The sequence below is a fragment of the Anolis sagrei genome, chromosome Y, assembly GCF_037176765.1.
Source record: "Anolis sagrei isolate rAnoSag1 chromosome Y, rAnoSag1.mat, whole genome shotgun sequence".
NCBI lineage: Eukaryota > Metazoa > Chordata > Lepidosauria > Squamata > Dactyloidae > Anolis > Anolis sagrei.
The window spans coordinates 37,236,354-37,261,895 of NC_090035.1; the positions used below are offsets into that span (position 1 = coordinate 37,236,354).

The 25,542-nt window shown below is 42.3% G+C and overlaps 1 protein-coding gene across 6 annotated transcripts in view; it reads right to left on the reverse strand.

The window, feature by feature from the left end:
• Positions 1-9,136: 9,136 nt before the first annotated feature.
• Positions 9,137-25,542, reverse strand: part of LOC137095171 (ubiquitin-conjugating enzyme E2 L3) — a 290,392-nt gene continuing 273,986 nt past the window's right edge. For all 6 annotated transcript variants that reach the window (XM_067461529.1, XM_067461523.1, XM_067461527.1 and 3 more), the window contains one exon: positions 9,137-9,488. In XM_067461529.1, coding sequence (XP_067317630.1) covers positions 9,334-9,488 — 155 coding nt within the window. In that variant the 3' untranslated portion in view covers positions 9,137-9,333. The remainder of the gene's footprint in view (positions 9,489-25,542) is intronic.

The following is a 25,542-nucleotide window of genomic DNA, read 5'->3' on the forward strand; positions in this document are numbered from 1 at the left end:
GGACGCCGAACAATGGCTACAAACTACAAAAGAGGAGATTCCATCTGAACATGAGGAAGAACTTCCTGACTGTGAGAGCCATTCAGCAGTGGAACTCTCTGCCCCGGAGTCTGGTGGAGGCTCCTTCTTTGGAAGCTTTTAAACAGAGGCTGGATGGCCATCTGTCAGGGGTGATTTGAATGCAATATTCCTGCTTCTTGGCAGGGGGTTGGACTGGATGGCCCATGAGGTCTCTTTCAACTCTTTGATTCTATGATTCTATGATTCTATGATTTTCATGGCTGATGAAGATGGAGGCGTTGCCACCCTAGTCCTCGTGGAACGGATCGAAGCTACGGAACTTGAAGCCGACAAAGGTCTCACCAGCACCATTTGAGTAGTCAAAGTGCACGGTGGTTTAAGCTGCTGGGCTCGTCTCGATAACTTTGATGTGGTCAATCTGGGTTTTGATGACGTCGAGGAGGTCAAAGAGGACGCCTGAAACGCCAAAGGCGCCAAAGTCTAGGGCTGCGCCGAAGGAGCCAAAGTATGTTCATAAAGAACTTTAAGGCGGGCAGCCCTATTCTTCCTAGCTTGGACCGTTGGGGTCAGCAAATGACGGTTCTGGCAATGATGGCAAGAAGCGGTTTTGTGCGCTTCTCTGAAGCAACGTAAGCCCTTCGAATGCTTATCCGAGTCACACAGTTTCTTCGAACACTGAACACAGAGAAATAGAAAGAAGTTTCCGAAGCGAGCTTTGTGGTGGAAAAACAGGAATTGTGGAGCATGTGCGCGCGGCACCTTTTATGCCCTGCTCGGGAAGCTGGTTGGGGTTACTACCAAAACTTTGGTTTTTGAACTTGGGAAGTTTTCTGTTGGAGCCTGTGCAGCTGCAGATACTCCATGCGTGTGCATTCAGAGACCATGAAGAAAAATGTGTGGATACCTTGCACCCAGATCGTCTAGCTGTTCTCCTTAACTCTGTCACTTTAGCACTTTATTAAGGCCACCAGATCTCTGAGCTTATTTTCATCCAACTATTATTTTAACATCATTGCTGCTATGTGATACAAATGCTACTTGACCTGGTCCCTTTCTAGCACAGTATCATTGGTCCTATGATTTGATTCTGCACTAGCACTTTGTTTAATGACCTATCCATTTATTACTATATTTTATTTCCTACTCTTACTTTATAGTCTCTTAACTATTAGATCAACTTATTCATGTTACTCCTGAATCCACTGTCTTTGCAATTGCATTTTGTGGCATCTGGGGAGACTAGAGGGAACTGGAGGGAATTGAAGACTATGGGGCTAGGGGAGGGAAAGCTGGGAAACAGATCCAAATAACAATTCAGAGTACCATAAAAACTGGCCTACAAGACGACTTTTTAAACCTTGAAAACCCTTTCAAAAGTTGGGGGTAGTCTTGCCTTCCGGATATACCAGGACGATGATGTATGGCAGCAGCAGCGGAACTTGCAGGTGAGCCTTGACTTCGCCTTCAGTCTGGCAGGTCAAGTGGCTTGCAAGTGCACCCACTGCCGCTTCTGGCGAGACCACCTCGGCCCTCCCTTCCCAGCCTTCAGCCACGTGAAGTGGCTGGCGAGTGCTCCCACCTGCCGCATCCAGTACGGTTGCCTCCGGAGAGTGGACGACGCAGCCGAGGCAGCGGAGGAGAACCTCCGCTTGCAGCAGCCTACTTGCCTGACTTTCACGGCTGCGCAGGCCTGCGTTGACCTTTGCAGCTGGTGAGCGTGTTCGCTCCTGCTGCTCCTGACGAGGCTTCGAGTGAGATCGACTCTGGCCTCCAGGAGCAGCGAAGTGCAGGCCATATGCTCCATTGGGTCCCAGTTGGGCCCAGTGAGGAAAGAGGCAGCGTGAGGAAGGAGGCCGGAGGGCAGCCTTTTTCACGCTGCCTCCCTCCTTCCTGGGCCCAATTGGGGCCAACGGAGCATCTGGCCCCACTGCACGGCTCCTGGAGGCCGGTCGATCTCACTGAAAGCTTTGCCAGGAGCAGCAGTGGAGGGCTCGCTCACTCATCAGCTGTGGAGGCCAGCGCAGGCCTGAAAGTCAGTCAGGCAGGCTGCTGGGAGCGGAGATTATCCTCTGCCTCAGTTGTGTGCTCTGCTCGCTGCTTAAACCACCACAGGCCTACAGAGGCCTGCACTGGTGAAAGCAGCAAGCGAACGACGCAGCCGAGGCAGCAGAAGGGAATCTCCTCTCCCAGCAGCCTGCCTGACTTTCAGGGCTGATGAGCGAGCGAGCCCTCCCCTGCTGCTCCCGGCAAGGCTTTCAGTGAGATCGACTGACCTCCAGGAGCAGCGCGGTGGGCCCAGATGCTCCGTTGGCCCCAATTGGGCCCAGGAAGGAGGGAGGCAGCGTGACTAACTGACTGACTTCCAGGCCCAGGAGGTACCATACTTTTTGCTTTTGCTCCATGAAGACAGAAGGGGGGTTGGACTACATGGCCTTTAGAGCCCCCTTCCAACTCTATTCTCTTTCTTCTTATTAGTAGTAGTGTTAAGCCTTAATGGCCATCTGTCAGGGGTTCTTTGGTTATACTTTCCCTACATAAAGGCAAAAGGAAGGGGGTTTGTCTAGATGGCCTTTAGAATTCCCTTCCAACATTATTATTATTATTATTATTATTATTATTATTATTATTATTGACATAAAGGCTGGATGGCTTCTGGAGGTCTCAACTCTACGAATCTGCGATAAAATCTCTCTCAAGGGGGCTTTTATTGTGCTTTTCCTGCATGAAGGCGGAATTAAAGGGGTTTTACCAGATGGCCTTTAGAGCTCCCTTCCAATTCTATTACTATTATTCTTATTCTTATTCTTAAGGCTAGATGGCCATCTGTTTTGATTGTGCTTTCACTGTATTAAGCAAAATGAAGGGGGTTGGGCTACATGGCTTTTAGAGCTCCCTTCCAATTATTATTATTATTATTATTATTATTATTATTATTATTATTTTTATTATTATTATTACTATTAATGTTAATGTTAATATTAAGGCTGGATGGCTATATGTTGGGGTGCTTTCCCTACATCAGCGTTTCTCAACCTGGGGGTCAGGATCCCTGGGGGGGGGGTCATGAGGGGGTGTCAGAGAGGTCAACAAAGACCATCAGAAAACACAGTATTTTCTGTTGGTCATGGGGCTTCTCTGTGTCAAGTTTGGTTCAATTCCATCATTGGTAGAGTTCAGAATGCTCTTTGATTGTAGGTGAACTATAAATCCCAGCTACTACAACTCCCAAATGACAAAATCAATCCTCCCCAACCTCACCCGTATTCAAATTTGGGCATATCAGGTATTTGTGCCAAATGTGGTCCAGTGAATGAAAACACATTCTGCATATTAGATATTTACATAACTGTTCATAACAATAGCTAAATTACAGGTAAGTAGCAATAAAAAATAATATTATGGTTAGAGGTCACCACAACATGAGGAACTGTATTAAGGGGTCACCACATTAGGAGGGTTGAGAAACACTGCCCTACATGAAGGCAGAATGAAGGGGGTTTGACTAGATGGCCTTTAGAGCTCCCTTCCAACTCTATTATTATTATTATTATTATTATTATTATTATTATGCAGGCTGGATGGCCATCTGTCAGGGGTGCTTTGATTGTACTTTCCCTACATGATGGCAGAATGAAGGGGGTTGGACCAGATGGCCATTAGAGCTCCCTTACAACTCTTTTATTATTAATATTAATATTAAGTCTGGATAACCATTTGTCGAGAGTGCTTTGATTGTGCTTTCCCTGCAAGAAAGCAGAATGAAGGGGGTTGGACTAAATGACCTTTAGAGGTCCCTCCCAACTTTAGGATTCTATGAAAGGAATCTTCGTCAACGACGAGCCAATAGTGTGATGCTGCAGCTGAAAAGGCCAATGACATTTTAGGCCGCGTCAATAGGAGAAGCCTGCGAAAAGGCAAAAGGGAACTGATATGACACTTTACTTCAGCTGGTTTTTTAATTGTTGTAAATGAGAATTATTTAATGCAACTGTTTATTTTAACTTATTGCCAGCATAATGTAAAGGACCCCGAGTGTAAATGAAATTCAAGGGAGGAAGAGCAACTGTAATGTACAATATAAGGTACAATGTCCCTCTCATAGGAACCTGAATGTCATAAGCATTTGAATTAAAATTACCATATTGAATTCAAATCTGATTTTTTAAAAATGTTATTTGGTGTGCATTGGAAGAGGGGTGGTCTTATACGGCGAGTATATCCCAAATTCTATATTTTAACTGGAAAAGTTGGGGGGTCGTCTTATAGGCCCAGTTGTCTTATATGCCGGAATATACGGTATATACACCAAATCCCAACAATCAGACTGTAGGATGAAAGGGGGGGAGGAGGGTTATATAGGAAGGGGAGGGAGTTTCAATGGTTGAGGGGCCCCAAGAGTAGTGGTGGGGAGGGAAGAGATATGGGAAAGGGAGACCCAAACAACTAATTTGGCCTAAATTTCATGAAAGAATATTGGCAATTCCAAAGCAACTTCCTGACATGGTAAAACTGAGTATCCAGGATGGTGGTCCCTCTAAATTAAGGGTGGTTCTGTTAAATGCTAGGTCTGCCAATGAAAAAACACCTACTATCCAAAAATTAATTCTTGATGAATGGTCAGACCTGCCATGTATAACAGAGACCTGGTTGGGTGAGGCTGGAGGGGCCAATCTTACCCAACTTTATCCGCCAGGATACTCTGTGCAGCATCAGCCAAGATCTGGAGGGCGGGGAGAGGGGTTGCAGTGGTCTATAGGTTTTTCCATCTCCTTGACCAGGTACCCCATCCCATAGTCAACCATGCTTGAATGTGTCCACTTGAGGGTAGGTGACCGGGACAAAATAGGGATTCTGTTAATTGTCAACTGCAGTCTCTGAGGATGTAACATGAACACCTGCTTATCCAGTTTTTATGGATTCATTTCAATTGGTGCAGCTCGAGGACGTGGACAAGATCCTTGGAGAGGTGAGAGCAACCACTCCATCCTAGACCCCTGCCCATCCTGGCTGATAAAGGAAGCCAGAGGAGGATTGGCCAAGTGGGTAAAAGTGGTGGTTAATGCCTCTTTGGAAAGGCAATATTCCAGCAAGCTTAAAACAAGCTGTAATAAAACCGCTGTTGAAAAAACCATCACTGGACCCCACTCAATTCAACAACTATTGGCCTGTTTCCAATCTCCCCTTCTTGGGCAAAGTCCTAGAATGTGTGGTGGTCTCACAACTCCAGGTATTTTGGAAGACATGGGTTATCTGGATCTGGCTCAGTCTGGCTTTAGGCAGGACATGGTACCGAAACAGCCTTGGTTGCCTTAGTAGATGATCTACACTGGATATGGGAGTGTGTTCCTGTTGTTTCTGCTGGACCTCTCAGCAGCCTTTGATACCGTTGACCATAGTATCCTTCTCCTGGGACACCTCGCAAAAATAAGAGGTATTATTTTGCAGTGGTTCTGGTCCTTTCTTCAGGCTGTTCCCAGAAGTTGTTGTTGGGGGATACCTGCCCGAAATCACACCATAGACTTGTGGGGTCATGCAGGTATCAGTGCTGTCCTCCATGTTGTTTAACATTTATATGAAGCCCTGGGAGTTAGATGTCATCTGTATGCAGATGATGTTCAGCTCTATGATGCCTTCCCATCTGTTACTAAAAAGGCTGTTCAAGTCCTGAACCACTGTTGGTGATGGTGTGGATGAGGGCAAATTGAAATTGAATCCAGACAAGGCAGCGGTCTTCCTGGTCAGTAACAAGATTAGACTGGGCATAGGTTACAGCCTGTGCTGGATTGGGTTACACTCTCCCTGAATATGCAAGTTCACAACACTGGAGTGATCCTAGGCTCTGTTGAGTCTGGAATCCCCAGGTCTCAGCGGTGGCTAGGGGAGCTTTTGCACAATTAGTACTTTGTGTGCCAGTTGCACCTGTACTTTGGGAAGTCAGACTTGGCCACAGTGGTTCATGCTCTCATTACACCCCAAATAGATTACTGCAACATACTCTACATAGGGTTGCCTTTGAAGACTGTTGGATGCTTCAACTAGTCCAATGGACAGCAGCCAGGTTGCTCACCGGAGCAGCATACAGAGAGCACACTAGCTCCATTGGCTGCCAATCTGCTACCTAGCACAATTCAAAGTGCTGGCTTTAGCCTAGTATAATGCCCTGAATGGTTCAGGCCCAACTTACCTGTCTGAATATATCCCCCATTATGAAGCATCACAAAGTTTAAGATTGGCAGGGGAGGCCTTGCTCTCAGCCCCACCAACCTTGCAAAACTCAATTGCACTACCTTGGAAAGAACACTACCAAAGCCTCCTGAACCGCAGCTCCAATGAGGCCAAAGAGGTTCTCTCACAAATCCCACAAACAACAAACCAGGGATGAGCTTGCAACACTGCCTAGTTTGGAAGAAGTCAACAATGGCATCAGCCAACAAAAAATAACAAAGCCAGTGGACTTGATGGGATCCCTGCTGAAATCTTTAAAGAGGGAGGAGCTGAGCTGACACAACAACTCCACCAGCTCATAGAAAAAGTGTGGGTAACCAAGAAAATCCCAGCAGATTTCAAGGATGCCACCACCCTCATCACCCTCTTCAAAAAAGGGGAAAGAACAGACTACGGAAACTATTGAGGTATCTCACTTCTAACCTCCGCTGGGAAAATCCTTGCAAGAATCCGTGCAAATCGCCTCTCAGAAGACACCCTCCCAGAATCCCAGAACGGCTTCCACCCCTCCAGAGGAACAGTGGACATGATCTTCACTGCACGACAGCTCCAAGAAAAATGCAGGGAATAAAATCAACTTCTGTACATGGCATTCATTGACCCTGCAAAGGCATTCGACACAGTGAATCACAGCACTCTCTGGACCATCCTCCAAAAATTTGTGAACATCCTGCGGCTCCTCCATGATGGTAACAGTCTTGGACAGCAATGGCTCCCAAAGTGACCCATTTAAGGTGGAATCAGATGTCAAACAGGGATGTGTTATTGCCCCAACTTTATTCTCCTGCGAGACGTGGACTGTCTACAGACGTCACATGCAACTCCTGGATCGATTCCATCAGTGCTGCCTCCGGAAAATCCTGCAAATTTCTTGGGAAGACAAGTGGACAAATGTCAGCGTGCTCTACTCCGAACTCAAGAACGGAGTACATGATAGATGACATGATGTGTCCTACTTTTAGTAATAGACTGGCTTTTTGTAACAGACTTTCAAGTTTAGCTGGTTCAGAGCATTTCAACCATATGAAATACCTAGCAGGAGTTAGAACCGACTGCCAATGAGGTGAAAACTGTCCTCCAATCCTCTTAATGCATTAGTTTCATCAGTGTCACCACGAACTTGGTGGAAGACATAGCCATGCTTCAGCCTGCCCAATTTCTAAAATGCATATTCCTCATGGCTTCCATCAGAGTCCAATAACAACACCTAGCTTGAGTTGCAGATCCTTCTCAGGCACATGGCATTCGCCTACAAATGGCAATTTTTCCTTGCCTTCTTTTAACAAAGAGGACTTTACCAGCCTTACTCAACTACGGAGATCCTTGAATTCCTGATCCAGCTGGCCTCTGGACACCTGTACCAGTGTTGAGCTTTAATAATCTTTGTGTCTCATTACAGGCTGAACTCCATAGCTAATAAGGACTTTGGCAAGGTCATTTTGTTTTCCTGTGTTGCTTGATTCCCACAATCAATGTTTACATTTCTGTTCCCAATGTTGTACTGTTTACTAAAGTAATGTGCCTTAATGGGGAGTGCCCCATGTATGCTTATCTTACTTCAATATTATCCTAAGACTGATGATTTGATATGGTTACATTTCATAATGTTTTGTCATGTGTATGCATTTGCAACAATTTGAGTTCTTCACTTGCTTGCCTTATTTGTTGCTGCCAGTGAAGATAATTGATCACTTCAGAATGTCAACCTCCTCCTGTGCAGCAGCTTTCTAGTCTCCAATTGATGTATATTCACAGGGACCACAGAGAAAAAACACAGGTTGCTTTCCTGTAACTATAATTCTTTGATAATACCTGTTCACTTTTCCCACTTGCTATGCCTTTTATATATATGTAGGTTTCTGCCAAATAGAAACATGAATTGAAGTAATTGTGGCGTCTGCCCAATATATACTTTCAGAATGGTGGGTGGGACTACCACCAAAAATATTCTTTAAAGATATAGAACTGCTCTGCACTGGTGCAGTTAATCCATTGGAGTGGATTCACAGAGGACTACTCAAAGAACTACAGATACAGGTAAACAACTTTGGTATTATAAGAGAGAAGTATTAGGTTTTTTTACGCTTCACAGATCTTTTCTATGCATTAACACTGGATAGGTACGAACTTTTAATAGCAATTATTTCAATTACTTACATTTGCCTGTTCCTTTTTTTTTGAGAGCTTTAGTTCATACATATGCAGTTTGCTTTATGAGATTTTCAATTTAAAAGATATTGATAAATATTTATCTGCAGACAAAGAGGCAGATAGATACATAGATTTTGCACTTTGAAATTAACAAGGATGACATTTTGATACATCTTGGTTTTCAGTGTTAACTTATCAAATATGAATATTCATATGCAATGCTGAATAATGGTTATTCTAGACTCTGCATAGCTAGTTCAAATATTAATTTTTTTAAAAAAGTTTCTTTCATTTTTTAACATTTCTCAGAAGCATATTGTAATTTTCCAAACACTCATAGCTTTGAGTTTCTCATTTATTAGAAATATTAAAGTAAATCAGAAACGTTGTAAATAACAATGGAGATCAGTTCTAATTTTACAAGAATATATGTTTTGGATTTATTGTCCTATGAGAAATTAAAGACTAGGTTCCTAATTATAGATTGCAACATTTAAAAGAAACTGAACAATCTGATTCCAATTTTTCTCTTCTTTCTGCTTTTGCTCTAGCAATCATTTTTTTGTGAAGAAATCAGTGTTTCTAAGGGGAATGAAGGAAGGAAAAATGGAATGGAAAGGAAAATAAGCAATAGAATGTCCCAGGGAAGATTATTATTTTTAAAAATTCTAAAAAGGAAAAAAAAGATACAGCCTCTGTTAGTATGTGAAACAGTGATTTTAAACAAAGAAAACAGTACTATATTTTTTGAATTTTTAATATTTTTACAGATTATCTAGACCACTTTTGATTAAGAAACTGTAAAAAGTTAATAAAGCCACAAGCTAACAATAAGAGGTGGCCCTAGTCAATTTTCCAAAGAGTCCTGTTGTTGTGTCTGAAATGTACTGCTCCAGGTCTTCTCTCACAAATTGCAAACTTCGCTTCAGATTTTTTTTAGTCCACTGGTCTCTTCTCACCATATTTCTTTGTAAACTCTTCTGCATTCTTACAGAATTTCTTACGGTCTTTAGAGTATTCTTCAGCTAGGTCAGCTCGAAGTGGATGTTCAGGCTGAGGATCATTCACCAGTGCTATGAGGGACTGGATTACTAAAATAGAATGGATAGATTAGGAGATATTTTGTTTTCCGGCTGCACCATAAATACATTCATATTTAAACATTACCTTAGTAAACAAGGCAATAACTCCCCAAATTCATAAAATAGTTGACCTTCTAAACTGCAATGATAAGCTGTGTGTGTAGACTACAGAAAATTGGCAACATCTTGATTAAAAAATCTCATTCAAACATAGATCTCTCCAAGTGTATCTTTGATTGCCTCTCCTAGTATTAATTTCTTTGAGTTTACAGAAGAACAAAAACAAATCTGAAATAAGTACAGTTGGTCTATTTTCTTGAAAAAGAGTTTTAAATGAACTGCCTAAAATTTATAGACAGGTATATATTTGTTGGATTTCATCCCTGGACCGCATTTTTGTCGGATTTCATCCCTGGACCTCATTTTTGAGTCATCAAGTTTCTAGACTGCACAAGTTTTTGTGTCATCAAGTTTCTAGAATATCTGGCAGACAAAATTAGAAATAGTGGTAGAATAACAGGATTTAGGATATGAAAGAAGGAAGTGAACGTGAATTTGTTTGCAGATGATTTTTTAAAATAATAACAGGAAATCCATTGGATGCATTGAAGAAATTAGAAGTAATATTGGATCATTATCATAAAATCACAGGTTTAAAGATTAATGTGACAAAATCAGAGCTGTTGGGGTTTAATCTAGGGAAAGGAATCCAAGAAGAAATTTGGAGAAAGAAAGATATACAGATTGTAAAAAATTAAATTAAATTGACTTTGGAAATTTACTTAACTAATAAGCCAACAAGGATCTGGGATTATTACTACAAGAAAAACATGAGAAAGGATACAGACACAAATGAATAATTGGTAGGATAATAATTTAAATACTTCAATTAAAATTAGATTGATTAAAATGTACTCTCTAAATAATTGTATCTGTTTCAAACTCTACCACTGTAGATTACACAATGAAAATTTTAAAAATGGGACATATGGAGGGGAAAAAAATCAGTAGTAAGTAATAAGGAACTATATATGTTAAATAATGAAACAGGATGGGGAATACTAAAGTTACAAGAATACTACGGAGCATTTCAATTGTAAGCAATTTTGGAATTGATAGAGAAGAAGCAAGAGAAGTGAATAACAATAGAGACTGAAGCAAATAAAGTCAAGGAGATTATGGAATCTTTACAAATAATTTAAAAAAGAGAATAGAAAAAAACATCAGGTCCAAGGAAAAGAGCATTAAAATATGGGGGAAATGGAAAGAGAAATGGTTGCCATATTGATCAGAGGAAGACCCCATAGGTAGTTTAAGAAATAAGGACAAGAGCATTATAAAAAAATGAAACAGATGGGATATAGTAAAAATAAAGATTTATATAATAAAAAGGAATTAATAGAATGGGAATAATTGGAAACATCACGGGGTGAGATAAATTGGTTAACATTAAGAGGAATTTGGGAACAAATTAAAAGGAAGAAAATAGTAAGGGAGAAAATATAACAGACAAGATATTAGAAGAGACAGAATCATTTGTATTGTCAGGTTACATGAGAATGCTAGCTTCTTCTTTTTTGTATATATCAGAAGATTAAAGCAAACAAAGACATTAAGAGCTGAAGGAGATGATGGTTAATTGAAGTACAAGGAATAGGAAGAGGAGGTGTTCTGTGTTGCACCCCAGGCCTGGAAACACCTGTAACCACAGCACCACACAAGAGTCCAGAGTATAAGTAAACAGTTTATTGTAAAAACACATAAAATATATGAAAATAATAAAAAATAAAGATGTGAAGTAAAAAAAAAGATATTAGAAGAGAGATTTGGAGGCAAAAAAATACTTAATAAAATATATGGAAGAATGATAGAAGATAAGGAATCTATGTATAGAATAATGGAAAACAAGTGGAAAAAGTAAGAGGGCATAGAAAAAGAAAAAGAAATAGAAAAGATAATCAATGGTTTAAATAAAATAAACAGAAACATACAATGAATTCTAGCTGAAAATAATAACAAAATGGTACAGAATACCAATCCAGTTGGCCCAGATAATTCTGGGATTAAATCCCAAATGTTGGCATTGTGGGATTCAGAAAGCATGGTATCTACATTGATGGTGGGAGTGTGAAGAGATACAAAAACTCTGGAATAAAATTCTAAACCACATTGAATTACAAACTAAAATAACATTTGATATAAATTTGCAAGTTTTGTTAATAGGGATATATAATGATAGAAGAATTAAGGACCAAAAGCAAAAATTAATAATAATGATGTTAAGAACGGTACATGCGGTAAAAGCTTGGGGGTGGAAAGATAAAAAGAAATGGACACTTGAAAATGGTATGAATGTGTGTGGGACCAAATGCAATATATTATGGACATTATAAGAAGCAAAAACATAACATGGTCAGACAAACAGAAGAAAATTAAAGAAATGTGGACTCCATTTAACAGATGGTTACAGGTTGTTAAACCAGATGATGAAAGCTGGAAGAAAAACTTGGATAGAATAGAAAGAAGGCTCATGTAATAGGAAACAAAAGGATTACGTTGTCAACAGGGAAGGGGGAGAGGTGGGTGTGGGGAGGGAGAAGGGAATGAAAAAGGGAAAACGCATGGTAATTATGGTTATGCATTTTTTTAAAAAAAGCATTAAAAACTGAAAAAACAAGCTGAAAAAGTTTCTAGTCCTCAATGAGTAGCTAGACTAGGTTCTAGGCAAAATGTAGCTGCATGGACTTTTTACCTTTTACCGTTTTTGGAAGATGAGATTTAGCAAAATAGTTAACTCCAAGACTCTTCTATCAAGGATATATTTTCTTTTACTTTAATTAATATATTTGAACCAAAGTTCTGACTCTGAAATTCTGAGCCATCCTGAAGATTAAAAGGCTATCCTTTCTCACCACACATAAGTTTCTGCTGGTTATTGAGTTTACTCCTGGTACTCTTCTATGTTTTGGTGCAATTGCCCCAACTGAGGGTTATTTTTGACCCTAACAGCCCAAAACATGTACGCTGAGTGAAAAAATAATTTCAAGTTGTCTCTCAGAAAGAACCCTTCAGTTTGTACAAAGTGCCAAGACAGTAAAAGAAATATTATCACGTCTGAAACGGCATTACAGCAAAAGTTTCTTCAATGAGACCATGCTGATTTATCATGTTATTTACAGCCAAAATGGGCTCATATGATAATTTAAATGTTTTCTGCAGCATGTAAAATCTCTGGGTTAGGACAGCAACTCGAATGGCATCCTGTTTCTCACCAAATGTGCAGAGCACAACCTTTTCATCACCAACACCCTCTTCCGCCAGTTCAAGACATCATGGAAGCACCCCCGATCAAAGCATTGGCATCCCTTAGACTATGTAATCACACATGCCAGAGACCGCCATGTCTTTCTCACAAGAGCCATGACAGGTGCTGATGACTGCAGGCTAATCCGATCCACGATGGCTATCAAGCACACCCCCAAGCGCAGACTCCAAGGATGAAAGACAAGGCGCAAAATGAACACCCAAGCCCTTCAGAAGCCCTCCAAATTCGTCCATCTTCAAACAGCACTCAAGGACCATCTACCCACAGAACACCCCAAAAATGTTGAGGAACACTGGAACAAACTGAAGACCTCCATAATTACAGCCTGCAAAGAAGCTATTGGATAAAAAACCAAGAAACATCAAGATTGGTTTGATGAAAATGACGAGATCCAATAGCTAATCGACAAGAAAAGAAAAGCCTTCCAAACATGGTAGAGATACATCAACTTTGCTGCTAAGAAAAATATCTGTGCCAGTGCAAAAGCTGAGGTCCGAAGAAGGACAAGAGAACTCAAGAACATCTGGTGGGCAAAGAAGGCTGAAGAAATTCAACACCTGGCAGATACCCATGATGCTCAGGGAGCCAAGGTAATCTATGGACTAAGAAACCATGGCATACAACCTCTATGCTCATCAGATGGAACCAAACTTCTGAAAGACAAAATATCAATTGCACAACATTGAAAAGAACGCTACCAAAGCTTCCTGAATCGCAGCTCCAATGTGGCCTAAGAGGTTCTCTCACAAATCCCGCAACAACAAACTGGGGATGAACTTGCAGTGAAGTTGAACATGACACCCCTGCCCCCCAATAAGAGATAGTAAGTTATAGTTCTCCAAGGACCAGAGGACAAGCTTCAGCCCCAGTAATGCAGGGCTCCATATCTTGACTCAGTGGAATCGCCAAGTCTCTCCTTATGATTTTTGGACCCTCTTGCTCCTCATCAAAGACTTTCCCCCCATTATGGACATAATTTCATCTATGGATTTTCCTATAACCAACTATGGATACATATTGAGCCATGATCAAAGCTCTTATCAATTTCTCTGGTGGGAGGGATAAGTGGGTATATTTTCTATGTCATGATTTTTATATTTCTATATTCTCCCCTGTGTATCTGACCTTTTCCTGATCCTATTACCTAATTCCCTTTTATTGAAAATGTATAAAAAATACAAGAAGCCACCCCCATGACCCTGGAAAGAAGGAAATCCTCAGTTGAAAAGACCCTTATCAAAAGACACTTTTTGCATGGACAATAACAATGGATCGTGACCTTTGGGGCTCAGAGTTGGTCCACCCATGGGAGGCAGTTGTTTGGCATTGATGATCATATCACAATGGGACAAAAGGGGCCTTCCGAAAGCCACACTTTTCCTGATCTGTTACTCAATTGAACCTTCCTCCACCAAAACTCCACCCAGATTTCCTCATTGTTCCCATATCGCAGCATCCAGCAAATCCGGATCTGGCAGGCTCGCCAGACAGCAACGTTTATTTCTTTCAATCATAGACAATAGAATTGGCCGGCTCGCAGGCCCCCTGGGACTCGCTGACCGCTTAGACATTTCCTATCTCCATAATCCTTTCAAGCATCCATTGTTTCCCTCTTGTCCCGCCTCCCTCTCTCCTGATTTGTCAGGACGCCGAGGCAGCAGAAGCCCAGCGATTGGCCCAGGTGCTCAGGAGGCAGCCAAGCGTCCTCCCCAGCTGTAGAGCACCAGCCAATCATCATCGAGTCAACAGGGGGGCGGGGAGCGGGAAATTCAAATCTGACAGCTTAGTTTCTGTATAAAAAGGCTTTTATTTGTAAACATGCTATGCTTTGCTTGGAGAAATATTGCTGCTTTGCATCTTTTCCAGCTGGATCGCCATAAACAACTCAGTGGCTTTTCTTCAACTTGGTGAAACCTTTTATTGGGAAAAATCAGGGGAAAATATTGGGTGCTTCTTCTGTCTCGCCAGGGCAATGAACCCTTTGATGAGTCTGATTGGTCTCTGCCTCCTGGCAAAGACCCCTAAATTCCTGCTTGATATCAGGATGAAATCAGCAATGCCATCAGTCAAGAAAAAATAATAATAATAACGAAACCAGTGGACCTGATGGGATCCCTGCTGAAATCTTTAAAGAGGGAGGACCTGAGCTGACACAACAACTCCACCAGCTTATAGAAAAAATGTGGGTGACAGAGAAAATCCCAGCAGATTTCAAGCATGCCACCATCATCACCCTCTTCAAAAAAAGGGGAAAGAACAGACTGCGGAAACTATCGAGGTATCTCCCTTCTAACCGCTGGGAAAATCCTCATAAGAATTCTTGTAAACCGCCTTCTACCCCTCTCAGAAGACACTCTCCCAGAATCCCAGAATGGCTTCCACCCCTCCAGAGGAACAGTGGACATGATCTTCACTGCATGACAAATTCAAGAAAAATGAAGGGAACAAAATCAATCTCTGTACATGGCATTCATTGACTCTGCAAAGGCATTCGACACAGTGAATCGCAGTGCTCTCTAGACCATCCTTCAAAAAAATCGGATGCCCTGCCAAAGTTGTGAACATCCTGTACAGCAATGGCTCCCAAAGTGACCCATTTAAGGTGGAATGAGGTGTCAAAAAGGGGTGTGTTATTGCCCCAACTTTATTCTACATCTTCATCGCTATGATACTGCACCTTGTTGATGGGAAGCTTCCCACCGGAGTGGAAATGATCTATCGGACAGATGGCAAGCTATTTAACATCAACAGACTGAAAGCCAAAACCAAGGTTACAACAACATCTGTTATAGAACTTGAGTATGCTGATGACAACATTGTCTGTGTGCATTCAAAAAAAGACCTACAAGCTACTCTTAACACCTTTGCAGAAGCATACAAGAAGCTTGGCCTGTCATTAAACATTAAGAAAACCAAAGTGCTCTTCCAGCAGTCACCAGCTAATCCCTCTCCAGTGACAGAAATACAACTTAATGGTGTAACATTAGAAAATGTTGACCATTTCTGCTACCTTGGCAGCCACCTCTCCACCAAAGTCAACATTGACACTGAAATTCAACATCACCTGAGCTCTGTGAGTGCGGCATTTTTCCGAATGAAGCAGAGAGCGTTGGAGGACCAGGACATCCGCAGGGATACCAAGGTGCTTGTTTATAAAGCTATTGTCCTCCCAACCCTGCTATACACCTGCAAGACATTGACAGTCTACAGACGTCACATGCAACTCCTGGAATAATTCTATCAGCACTGCCTCCGAAAAATCCTGCAAATCTCTTGGGAAGACAAACGGACAAATGTCAGCGTGCTGGAAGAAGCAAGGACTACCAGCATTGAGGTGATGGTTCTCCGCCATCGACTCCGCTGGACTGGCCACGCTGTCCGGATGCCCGACTATCGTCTCCCAAAGCAGTTGCTCTATTCTGAACTCAAGAATGGAAAACGGAATGTTGGTGGGCAGGGAAGGATGTTTAAAGATGGGCTCAAAGCCAACCTTAAAAACTCTGGCATAGACACTGAGAACTGGAAAGCCCTGGCCCTTGAGCGCTCCAGTTGGAGGTCAGCTGTGACCAGCAGTGCTGTAGAACTTGAAGAGGCACCAATGGAGGGAGAAAGAGAGGAATGTGCCAAGAGGAAGGCGCATCAAGCCAACCTCGACTGGGACCGCCTTCTGTCTGGAAACCAATGCCCTCACTGTGGGAGAAGATGTAGATCAAGAATAGGGCTCCACAGTCACTTACAGACCCACCGCCAGGACACTACACTTGGAGGACCATCATCCTCAGACTACAAGGGATCTCCTAAGTAAGTAAGAATGGGGGAAATGTGAGTGATAGAATGGCAATTGATGCCATCTCAGCAGGAATCCATCAAAGTTATGAAATTATGAAAAATATTCATACAGAGCAAAATCCTTTAACCCTATATGCGTTGATTGTTCAATTGAGAGAAGAGGCAGTTGAGAAAAACTGGAAAAATATCCTATGAAGGTTGCTTTTGTCAGAAAGTTGATAATCTACAAAAGCAATGCTGGCTTGGTAAAAGGAATAAAGGAAGTTTGGGGAATTATCCCATTTCTGTTAAATGTGGCATAGGGGCTCTGTGTGCCAAGTTTGGTTTTTGATAAATTTTGATAAATCATTGGTGTGGGTTACAGTGGTCTCAAGAAGTTGGAGAAAGTACTGCATATTCAAACATCCATGGTATGTAGTCCTGCAATCTTCACAAGGATATAAAGTGGGTCATGGAAGCTTTTCTTGCAAAGTTTGGTCCTGATCCGTCATTGCTTTGAGTCACAGTAGTCTTAGAATTTAGTGAAGGTACTGCAAGTCCCATTATCCATGGTCCATCATCCTCCAAACCACAAGATTTAGAGTGGGTCAATGGGGCTCTGTGTGCCAAGTTTGGTCCTGATCTGTTATTGCTGGGGGGCTGCAGTGGTCTGTGGGTGCCAACGTGTTTGAACTTACTGAAAGTCTCATCATCAATGTAATGGCGAGCAGCCAGGAGCCCCTGCCTTTAAACTTATCTGACCTGCAGCAGGGAGTTCCACAGTTCCTGGTTGCCCAACTGGGCCAGCACCGCTGGGAGTGTAGCCACAGCAGCAGCTTCATCTTGGAGATCTCCTTCTGCTTTGTCTTGCTTTGCTTTCTTCCCCTCAAACTAACATTGTAACAAATCCCCTAATAAAGTAACTTTGAATTGCGACTTTCTACCTCTCATTGTGTCCGTTCACTGGCTCTAACTCACTAAAACATGAACCTTTCCTTTTCCGAGCCACGGACAGCTCCTGGCTTACCCAGGATGCAATTCAAGTGTCCCGGGGAGCCCGAAACTGCATTTTTCTGAACTGCGGATACGAAAATCCATCGGGTCCCCATATCTGTGGGTCAACGGATTGCTCCAAAACCGGTGCCATTCTTCTCCTAGACTAATTTCGAGACTAATGGCTATCTCACATTTGCTCTATCAACCTCTCAGCCCCAGGGACAACCTTGTTGCCCCCTAAAAACTCCACATGGAGATCAGCTGGCTCCCCGTTGCCACCATGTTGCTGCTGCCATTTTGTTGATGCCAAAGAAGTCTATTGGCCTGGGGAACCTGCTGCGGTCACCCCTTGAGACCTCAGGGAAGCAAGCAGGCATCCCGACAGGATTTATAGTCTCCTCACCTGGATGGACAAACTTTGGCCCAGTTCTTGGGGCGATCTCAGTGCAAATTCAGTGAACTCTCAAAACTATCCCCTCTTCCCACTTATGGACTCTGGATTCTTTATAAAATTTTAGCCTAACTTTCACAAACCTTTCTGAACTTTTTGGAAACGTTTCCCCATGGACTGTTCTTGAGAACTGTGGTACAGCGAAGGTACTGCAAGTCCCATAATCCATGATCCATTCCTGGCCAAACCACACCAGGATGTAAAGTGGGTCATGGGAAGTCTATGTGACAAGTTTGGTCTTGATCATCCATAGTCTGTTCTTCCCCAAACCTCACCAGAATATTGAGTTGGCCATGGGGGCACTCTGTGCCAAGTTTGGTCTTTATTGGTATTTGGATGAGTGTTGCTGTGGTTTCAGGAAGTGAGTGAAGGTACTGCAAGCCCCATCATCCATTGTCCGTACTTCTTCAAACAGCACCGGGATGTAGGGTGGGTCATGTGGGCTCTGTGTGCCAAGTTTGGTCTTGATTGGCCATTAGATGAGGGTTGCAGCAGTCTTGGGAAGAGAGTGGAGGTACTTGAAGTCCCATCATCCATGGTCTGTCCTCTTCGAAAGTGCCCCAGGATGTAGAGTGGGGTCATGGGGGCTCTGTGTGCCATGTTTGGTCTTGATCAGTAATTGGTGAGGGTCTCAGTAGTGAGGGTCTCATCCATCTCCAAATTTTTCCCAACCACACCAGGATGTAGAGTGGGTCATGCGGGCTCTCTGTGTGAATTGTGATCCTGATCCATCATTGTTGGCAGTTGTAATGGTCTCAAGAAGGGAGTACCTGTGCTGCAAGTCCCATCATCCATGGTGCATCCTCCTTCAAACCACAGCAGGATGTAGAGTGCGTAATAGAGACTCAGTGTGCCAAGTTTGGTCATTATTGGTGATTGGATGAGGATTGCAGTGGTCTCAGGAATCGAGATAAGGTTCTGCAAGTCCCATAATCCATGGTCCATCCCCGGCCAAACCACACCAGGGCGTAAAGTGGGTCATGAGAGGTGTATGTGCAAAGTTTGGTGTAGATCAGTCATTGAATGAAATCACAGCAGTCTCAGAAAGTGAGTGATGGTACTGCAAGTCCCATCATCCATGGTCCATCCTCCTCCAAACTGCAGTAGGATGTCGAGTGAGTGAAGGTACTGCAAATCCCTCACGCCCTTTCCTTTCTCTTCTCATCCATTTGAGAATGTTAGAATATTTTTTTGGTTTTTGGCTTTTTTTGTCATGTCAGGGGCAACTTGAGAAACTGCAAGTTGTTTCTGGTGTGAGAGAATTGGCCATTTGCAAGGATGTTGTCCAGGGGACGCCAGAATGTTTTGCTGTTTTACCATCCTTATGGGAGGCTTCTCTCATGTCCCACCAGAGGCTGCTGTTGAAGCTGGCCAATCAGAAACTATATGCAAATTTCCTTCCCATGTCCCCGCTTCTATTATTAACAGTCTTTACCATCAGGGGCTCCTGTTGAAGCTGACCAATCAGAGACCACATGGAAATAGTAGCACAGTGCTGCCAATCAGAAAGCTGCCACAAACTCTTCCGCCCTACATCCTACGTCCTTTGTCCTACCTCTGTCCTACATCACATAAAAACTTTGATTTTTGTTATATACAAGCTTGGGGACCCGGCACTGCCCGGGTTATTTGAGAAAGGAATTGTGTTTCAATGTTGGTCTTTATCAGTTATGTATATGGCTTGCAGTGTTCTCAGGAAGTTAGTGAAGGAACTCCAAGTCCCATCATCTGTGGTCCATCCTCCAAACTGCACCAGAATGGAGAGTGGGTCGTGAGGGCACCGCGTGCCAAGTTTTGTTCTTGATCAATAATTGGCTGAGGGTCACAGTGGTCTCAGAAAGTGAGTTAAGGTACTGCAAGTCCCATCATCAATAATCTGTTCTCCCCCAAACCTCACCAGAATGTTGAGTTGGCTAAGGGGGCTCTCTGAGCCGAGTTTGGTCTTTATTGGTTACATCAGGATGTAGAGTGGGCAATGGGGGCTCTGTGTGCCAAGTTTGGTCTTGATAAGACATTAGATTAGGGTTGCAGCAGACTTGGGAAGTGAGTGGAGAAACTTGAAGTCCCATCATCCATGGTCTGTCCTCCTCAAAAGTCCACCAGGATGTAGAGTGGGTCATGGGGACTCTGTGTGCCAAGTTTGGTCTTGATCGGTCATTGGCGAGGGTCTCAATGGTCTCAGGAAGTAAGTGAAGTGACTGCAATTCCCATCATCCATTGTCAAATTCTTCCAAACCGCACCAGGATGTAGAGTGGTACATGTGGGCTCTCTGTGTAAATTGTGGTCCCGATTCATGATTGTTAGCAGTTGTAATGGTCTTAGGAAGGGAGTGCAGGTTTTGCAAGTCCCATCGTCCATGGTGCATCCTTCTCCAAACTGCACCAGGATGTAGAGTGTGTCATGGAGACTCAATGTGCCAAGTTTGGTCTTTATCGGTAATTGGATGAGGGTTGAAGTGGTCTCAAGAATCGAGCAAAGGTACTGCTGTTGAAGCTGGCCATAATCCAGGGTCCATCCCCGGCCAAACCACACCAGGACTTAAAGAGGTTCATGAGAGGTCTATGTGCCAAGTTTGGTCTTGATCAGTTATTGGATGAGGTTCACAGCGGTTTCAGAATGTGCGTGATGGTACTGCAAGTCCCATCATCCATGGTTCATCCTCCTCCAAACTGCAGTAGGATTTAGAGTGGGTCATGAGGGAGTGGGTTTGGAGGAGGACGCACCATGGATAATGGGACTTGCAATACCTGCAGTCCCTTCCTGAGACTATTACAACTGCCAACAATGATGGATCAGGACCACAATTTACAAAGCGAGTCCGCATGACCCACTCTACATCCTGGTGCGGTTTGGAAGAATTTGTCAATGGGACTTGCAGTCACTTCACTCACTGAGACCCTTGCCAATGACTGATCAAGACCAAACTTGGCACAGAGAGTCCCCATGACCCATGCTACATCCTGGTGCACTTTCGAGGAGGACAGACCATGGATGATGGGACCAAGTACCCACTCCCTTCCCAAGACTGCTGCAACCCTCATCTAATGTCCAATCAAGACCAAACGTTGCACACAGAGCCCCCATGGCCCACTCTACATCCTGTTGCAGTTTTGTAGGAGGACGGACGATGGATGATGTGACTTCCAGTACCTTCACTCACATTCTGAGACCTCTGCAAACCTCATGCAATGACTGATCAAGACCAAACTTGGTACAAAGAGCTCTCATGACCTGCCTTACGTCCTGGTGTCATTTGGAAAAATTGGAAATGGATGATGGGACTTGCCGTTGCCTCACTCACTTTCTGAGACCACTGAGACCCTTGCCAATGACTAATCAAGACCAAACTTGGCACACGAAACCCCAATGACCCACTCTACACCCTGGTGCAGTTTGGAGGACAGACCATGGATGATGGGACTTCAAGTACCTCCGCTCCCTTCCCAAGATTGCTGCAACCCTCATCTAATGACCGATCAAGACCAAACTTGGAGCGGTGGAGTCTGCCATGGCTGGGTGAAAGACGTTTTCCCTTAGCTCTTGTGGAAACGAAGCAAAAAGCAGTGAAAAATGGATGGATGATGACTTTTCTGGACTAAAAAGAAGTCTGAAAGTCCGGGGCATACGAGAGCCTGAGAAGGTAATTTATTACCACTTAATTGCTCTGATTTATGAGCTTTGGCAGAAGCGAGGCGGCTGGCTGAACCTGGCTGCCTGAAAACGAAAGCTATTTGAAAGTGAAAGTGATTTGCTAATTATAACTGCATACAGAGCTGGAGAAGATAAATAGTTTGCAACTTAAATACACATTAAAATAATTAGAAATACTGGATCCGGGAAGGCAAAATAATGATTAGAGGCAGGTTCCTCCTTTGAAGAAGGAGTGAGCTAGTCTCGTCATATTAAAAGCGAACTCCATTGGCATTGTAAGGCATATTTGAGTGGATCTTTCTTGGACTGTGTAGAACGAGGGAACCAAGTAATTAAAAAATTGATGAAAGCAGGAGGAGTAAAACTGAAGGGAGGTTGAATGAGAAGGAACAAACAAAGTCAGGATATCCCAAAGCCAGATCCTCGTTGGTTACATACCAAGCCTTCAGACAGATCGTTTTCAAGATTGGAACGGGTCCCACAATCCCCCAAGGAAATGAGTACTGTGAGAAGAAGCCCTCCCCCCTCCATGAAGGGAGTTAAACAGTTAAAACGAACCCCCCCAAATGGAGGGGGCAAAAGGGGGAGGAACCATTTCTACCTCGCTGCCATGTTTAACACCAGAACCAGAAGGAAGCAGGAAGAGCAGCGAGAAGGAAGAATTGGAGATGGGCAGTAGTCAAATGTTAAGCAAAATAGCAGACCTGATTAAAGGAGAGGCTGAAAGACAAACAAAGGAAATGAACTTGAACATGAACTTGATGTTTGATAAAGAAAGAGAAATAAGGAAGGCCGAAATTCAGGCATTGAAGCAAGAAATTCTGACCAGCAATGAAGAAATGAAAGAACATTTGGATGCAGAAAGAAAATGCTCAGATGGAAAATTTCAGACAATAAGAGAAGCTCTGGAGACTGCACAGGGAGAAATACGAAAAAATAGAGCAGAAATTGAAAGAAGTAGACAGGAACAACTGGTACTCAAACAACAAACGCAAAAAAATGAAAATAGGCTTTCAGATGTGGAAAGAAAGTTTGTGTACATGCAAGACAATCAAAGAAGAAATAACGCAATAATAAAAAAACTATTCAGAAGGAAACAAGAAAGAAGATCTGAAATCTGAGATCTTGAAATGGTTGCAAAAGATCTCGCCAACACTAAGCTGGTCAGAACTGGATATCGAGAGAGTTCACCGCCTTCCGGCTGGAAGAAATAGAATAATTCCTAGGAACATAATAATTCGATTTCACAATTTTGTAAAGAAAGAAGATTTGATGAAAATATTAAAGAAGAACCCAGATCTGCTAAAGATGGGCGACTCAAAATTGGAAATATTTAATGACTACTGTCCTGAAACTAAAAACTGGAGATACTCAATGAAGCCTATTACGACGCAACTAATGAAAGCCGGAATTGTGTACACCTGGGGATACCCTATCTTTCTTAAATTTCAATGGAAAGGCAAGAGATATAGAATCGACACATTGGAACAAGGTTATCAACTACTGGAGGAGCTTGGCATAGTAAGAAGACAAGAGAGAGATCGAAAGGAAGAGGAGGCGAGGGATCCGGATGGAGGAGAATTGGAGGAATTAATCGGTGCTGTTGGAGGAATCGAGATGTAAGAAGAAACTATACACTGCAATCAAGTTTCTTATTGATTTAAAATGAGCACTCGGGGGGAGGGAGACTCTGGGCCACAGGATGACTTCACCCCCCCTCCCCAATTGGGAAGGCCCGGGGGCCATGACTGGGACGAGAAGTCCCGAAGATTGGAAGGGGAGGAAGGGGGGAATGAGGGAAGTGGGGGGATTGGGGGGGAGGGGGGAATGGGGAGTAAGGGTAGGGGAGGGGAAGGGACAAGGGTTCACGTTGTTTCAAGCCACAAAAAAGCTTTTAAAGGGAAATGGAAATGATGTCCCATAAATTAAGAATTTCAACGCTTAACACGAGAGGGTTGGGGACAGTAATTAAGAGAAGGCGGATCGAATCTCTACTGAGGAAGGACGCGGCGGACGCCATCTTCTTACAGGAAATGCATCAAAATAAGCGGGGCTCAAATGAGTTAAAGTCGAGCTGGATAAGGAACTATGAAACATCTTTCTGGTCATCAAAGTCAAGAGGAGTAGCAATAATAATAGCAAAGAAATGTAATTTTGTCATAAACAAGGTATTGAAAGATGAAGAGGGAAGATATATAATAATGTATGGGGAAATAGGGGAGGAAAAATATGTATTAGTAAATGTATATGCACCAAATGTAAAACAGCAAGAATTTTATGAAAAAGTGTTAGAACAAATAGAGAATTACCATCAACAAAATGTAATATTTGGAGGAGATTGTACGGTACATAAGGTGTATACAAGAATTGATTACATTTTCGTCTCCAAAAATATGACAAGTAAAGTGCTAAATGCTGATATAGGTATGATTAAGATTTCGGATCATGCTTTGGTTTCAATTGAGATTGTGTTGAAATGTGATTATGACAAAATGAAAAGGTGGAGGTTAAATACAAGAATACTAAATCATAAAGAGATAGTAGATAAAGTGCAAGCAGAATGGCAAGAAATATGGGGCTTTAACGAAAAGGGGGTGACAAAAGGAGTTCTATGGGACACTATGAAAGCAGTGACCAGAGGGTTATGTATAAAAGAGACAATTAACTTAAAAAGAAAGCAAGAAGAAAGGGAAAGGAATTTAGAAAGTGAAATAGAAGAGATTGAAAAAGCATATGTAATAAAGAGAGATAGACGAATTTATGCTAGGTTAAGAGCAAAAAATGAGGAATTGGATAAAATGGAAATAGACGAAGTACAAGAAAATTTAATTTATTTAAGGAGGGAATATTTTGAGTTTAGTGATAGGAATTCAAAGATGTTAGCCAAATCAACACAGAAAAAGAAAATGGAAGGAACAATAAATATGATAAAAGATAAAACAGGTAAATTATGTAGAGCTATGAAAGAAAAACTGAAAGTATTTGAAGAATTTTATAAAGAACTATATCAGACCAAAGCAAGCCCCATAGAGGCAATTAGGAAATATGTGGAGGAAAACTGGGAGAGTAAGCTGGAGGAGAAAGATAAAGAGTTACTGGAACAACCTATCAAGAAAAAAGAAATAGAGGAAGTTATTAATAAATTAAAAGTAGGGAAAGCTCCAGGCTTGGATGGTCTAGGGACAGAATATTATAAAAGCTTTAGAGAAGTTTTAACCCCAAAATTATTAGAATTGTATAATGGAATAATGAAGGGAGATAAAATACCCGAATCATGGAGGAGATCATTAATAATATTAATACCTAAACCGGACAAAGACTTAACAGATCCAGGGTCATATAGGCCCATATCATTAATTAATCAGGATGCAAAGATATTGTCCGCCATAATAGCCAATAGAATGAATAAATGTATGTATAAGTACATAAAAGAAGATCATTGCGGGTTTGTAAAAGGAAGACAAATGTCAAATTTGATAGGGAGAGTATTAAATAAAATTCATTGGGCTAAAGAGGGGAAGGAAAAAGCAGGGATACTATCATTAGATATTTTTAAAGCGTTCGATTGTGTGGAATGGGAGACATTAAGGGAAATATTGAATAAATTTGGAATGGGAAATAGAATAAAAGGAGTACTAAAACAATTTTACTCAAGGAACTCAGCAGTGGTAACTATAAATGATGGAGTGACAAACGAAATAAAAGTGACTAGAGGAACTAGGCAAGGGTGCCCTTTGTCTCTGATACTATTTGCTATGGTGATAGAACTGTTTGCTAATAACATAAGGAACGATAAAAATTTAGAAGGGTTAGGAAAAAAGGAGAAGGTGAGCTTATTCGCTGACGATACATTGTTATTTATAGAAAATAT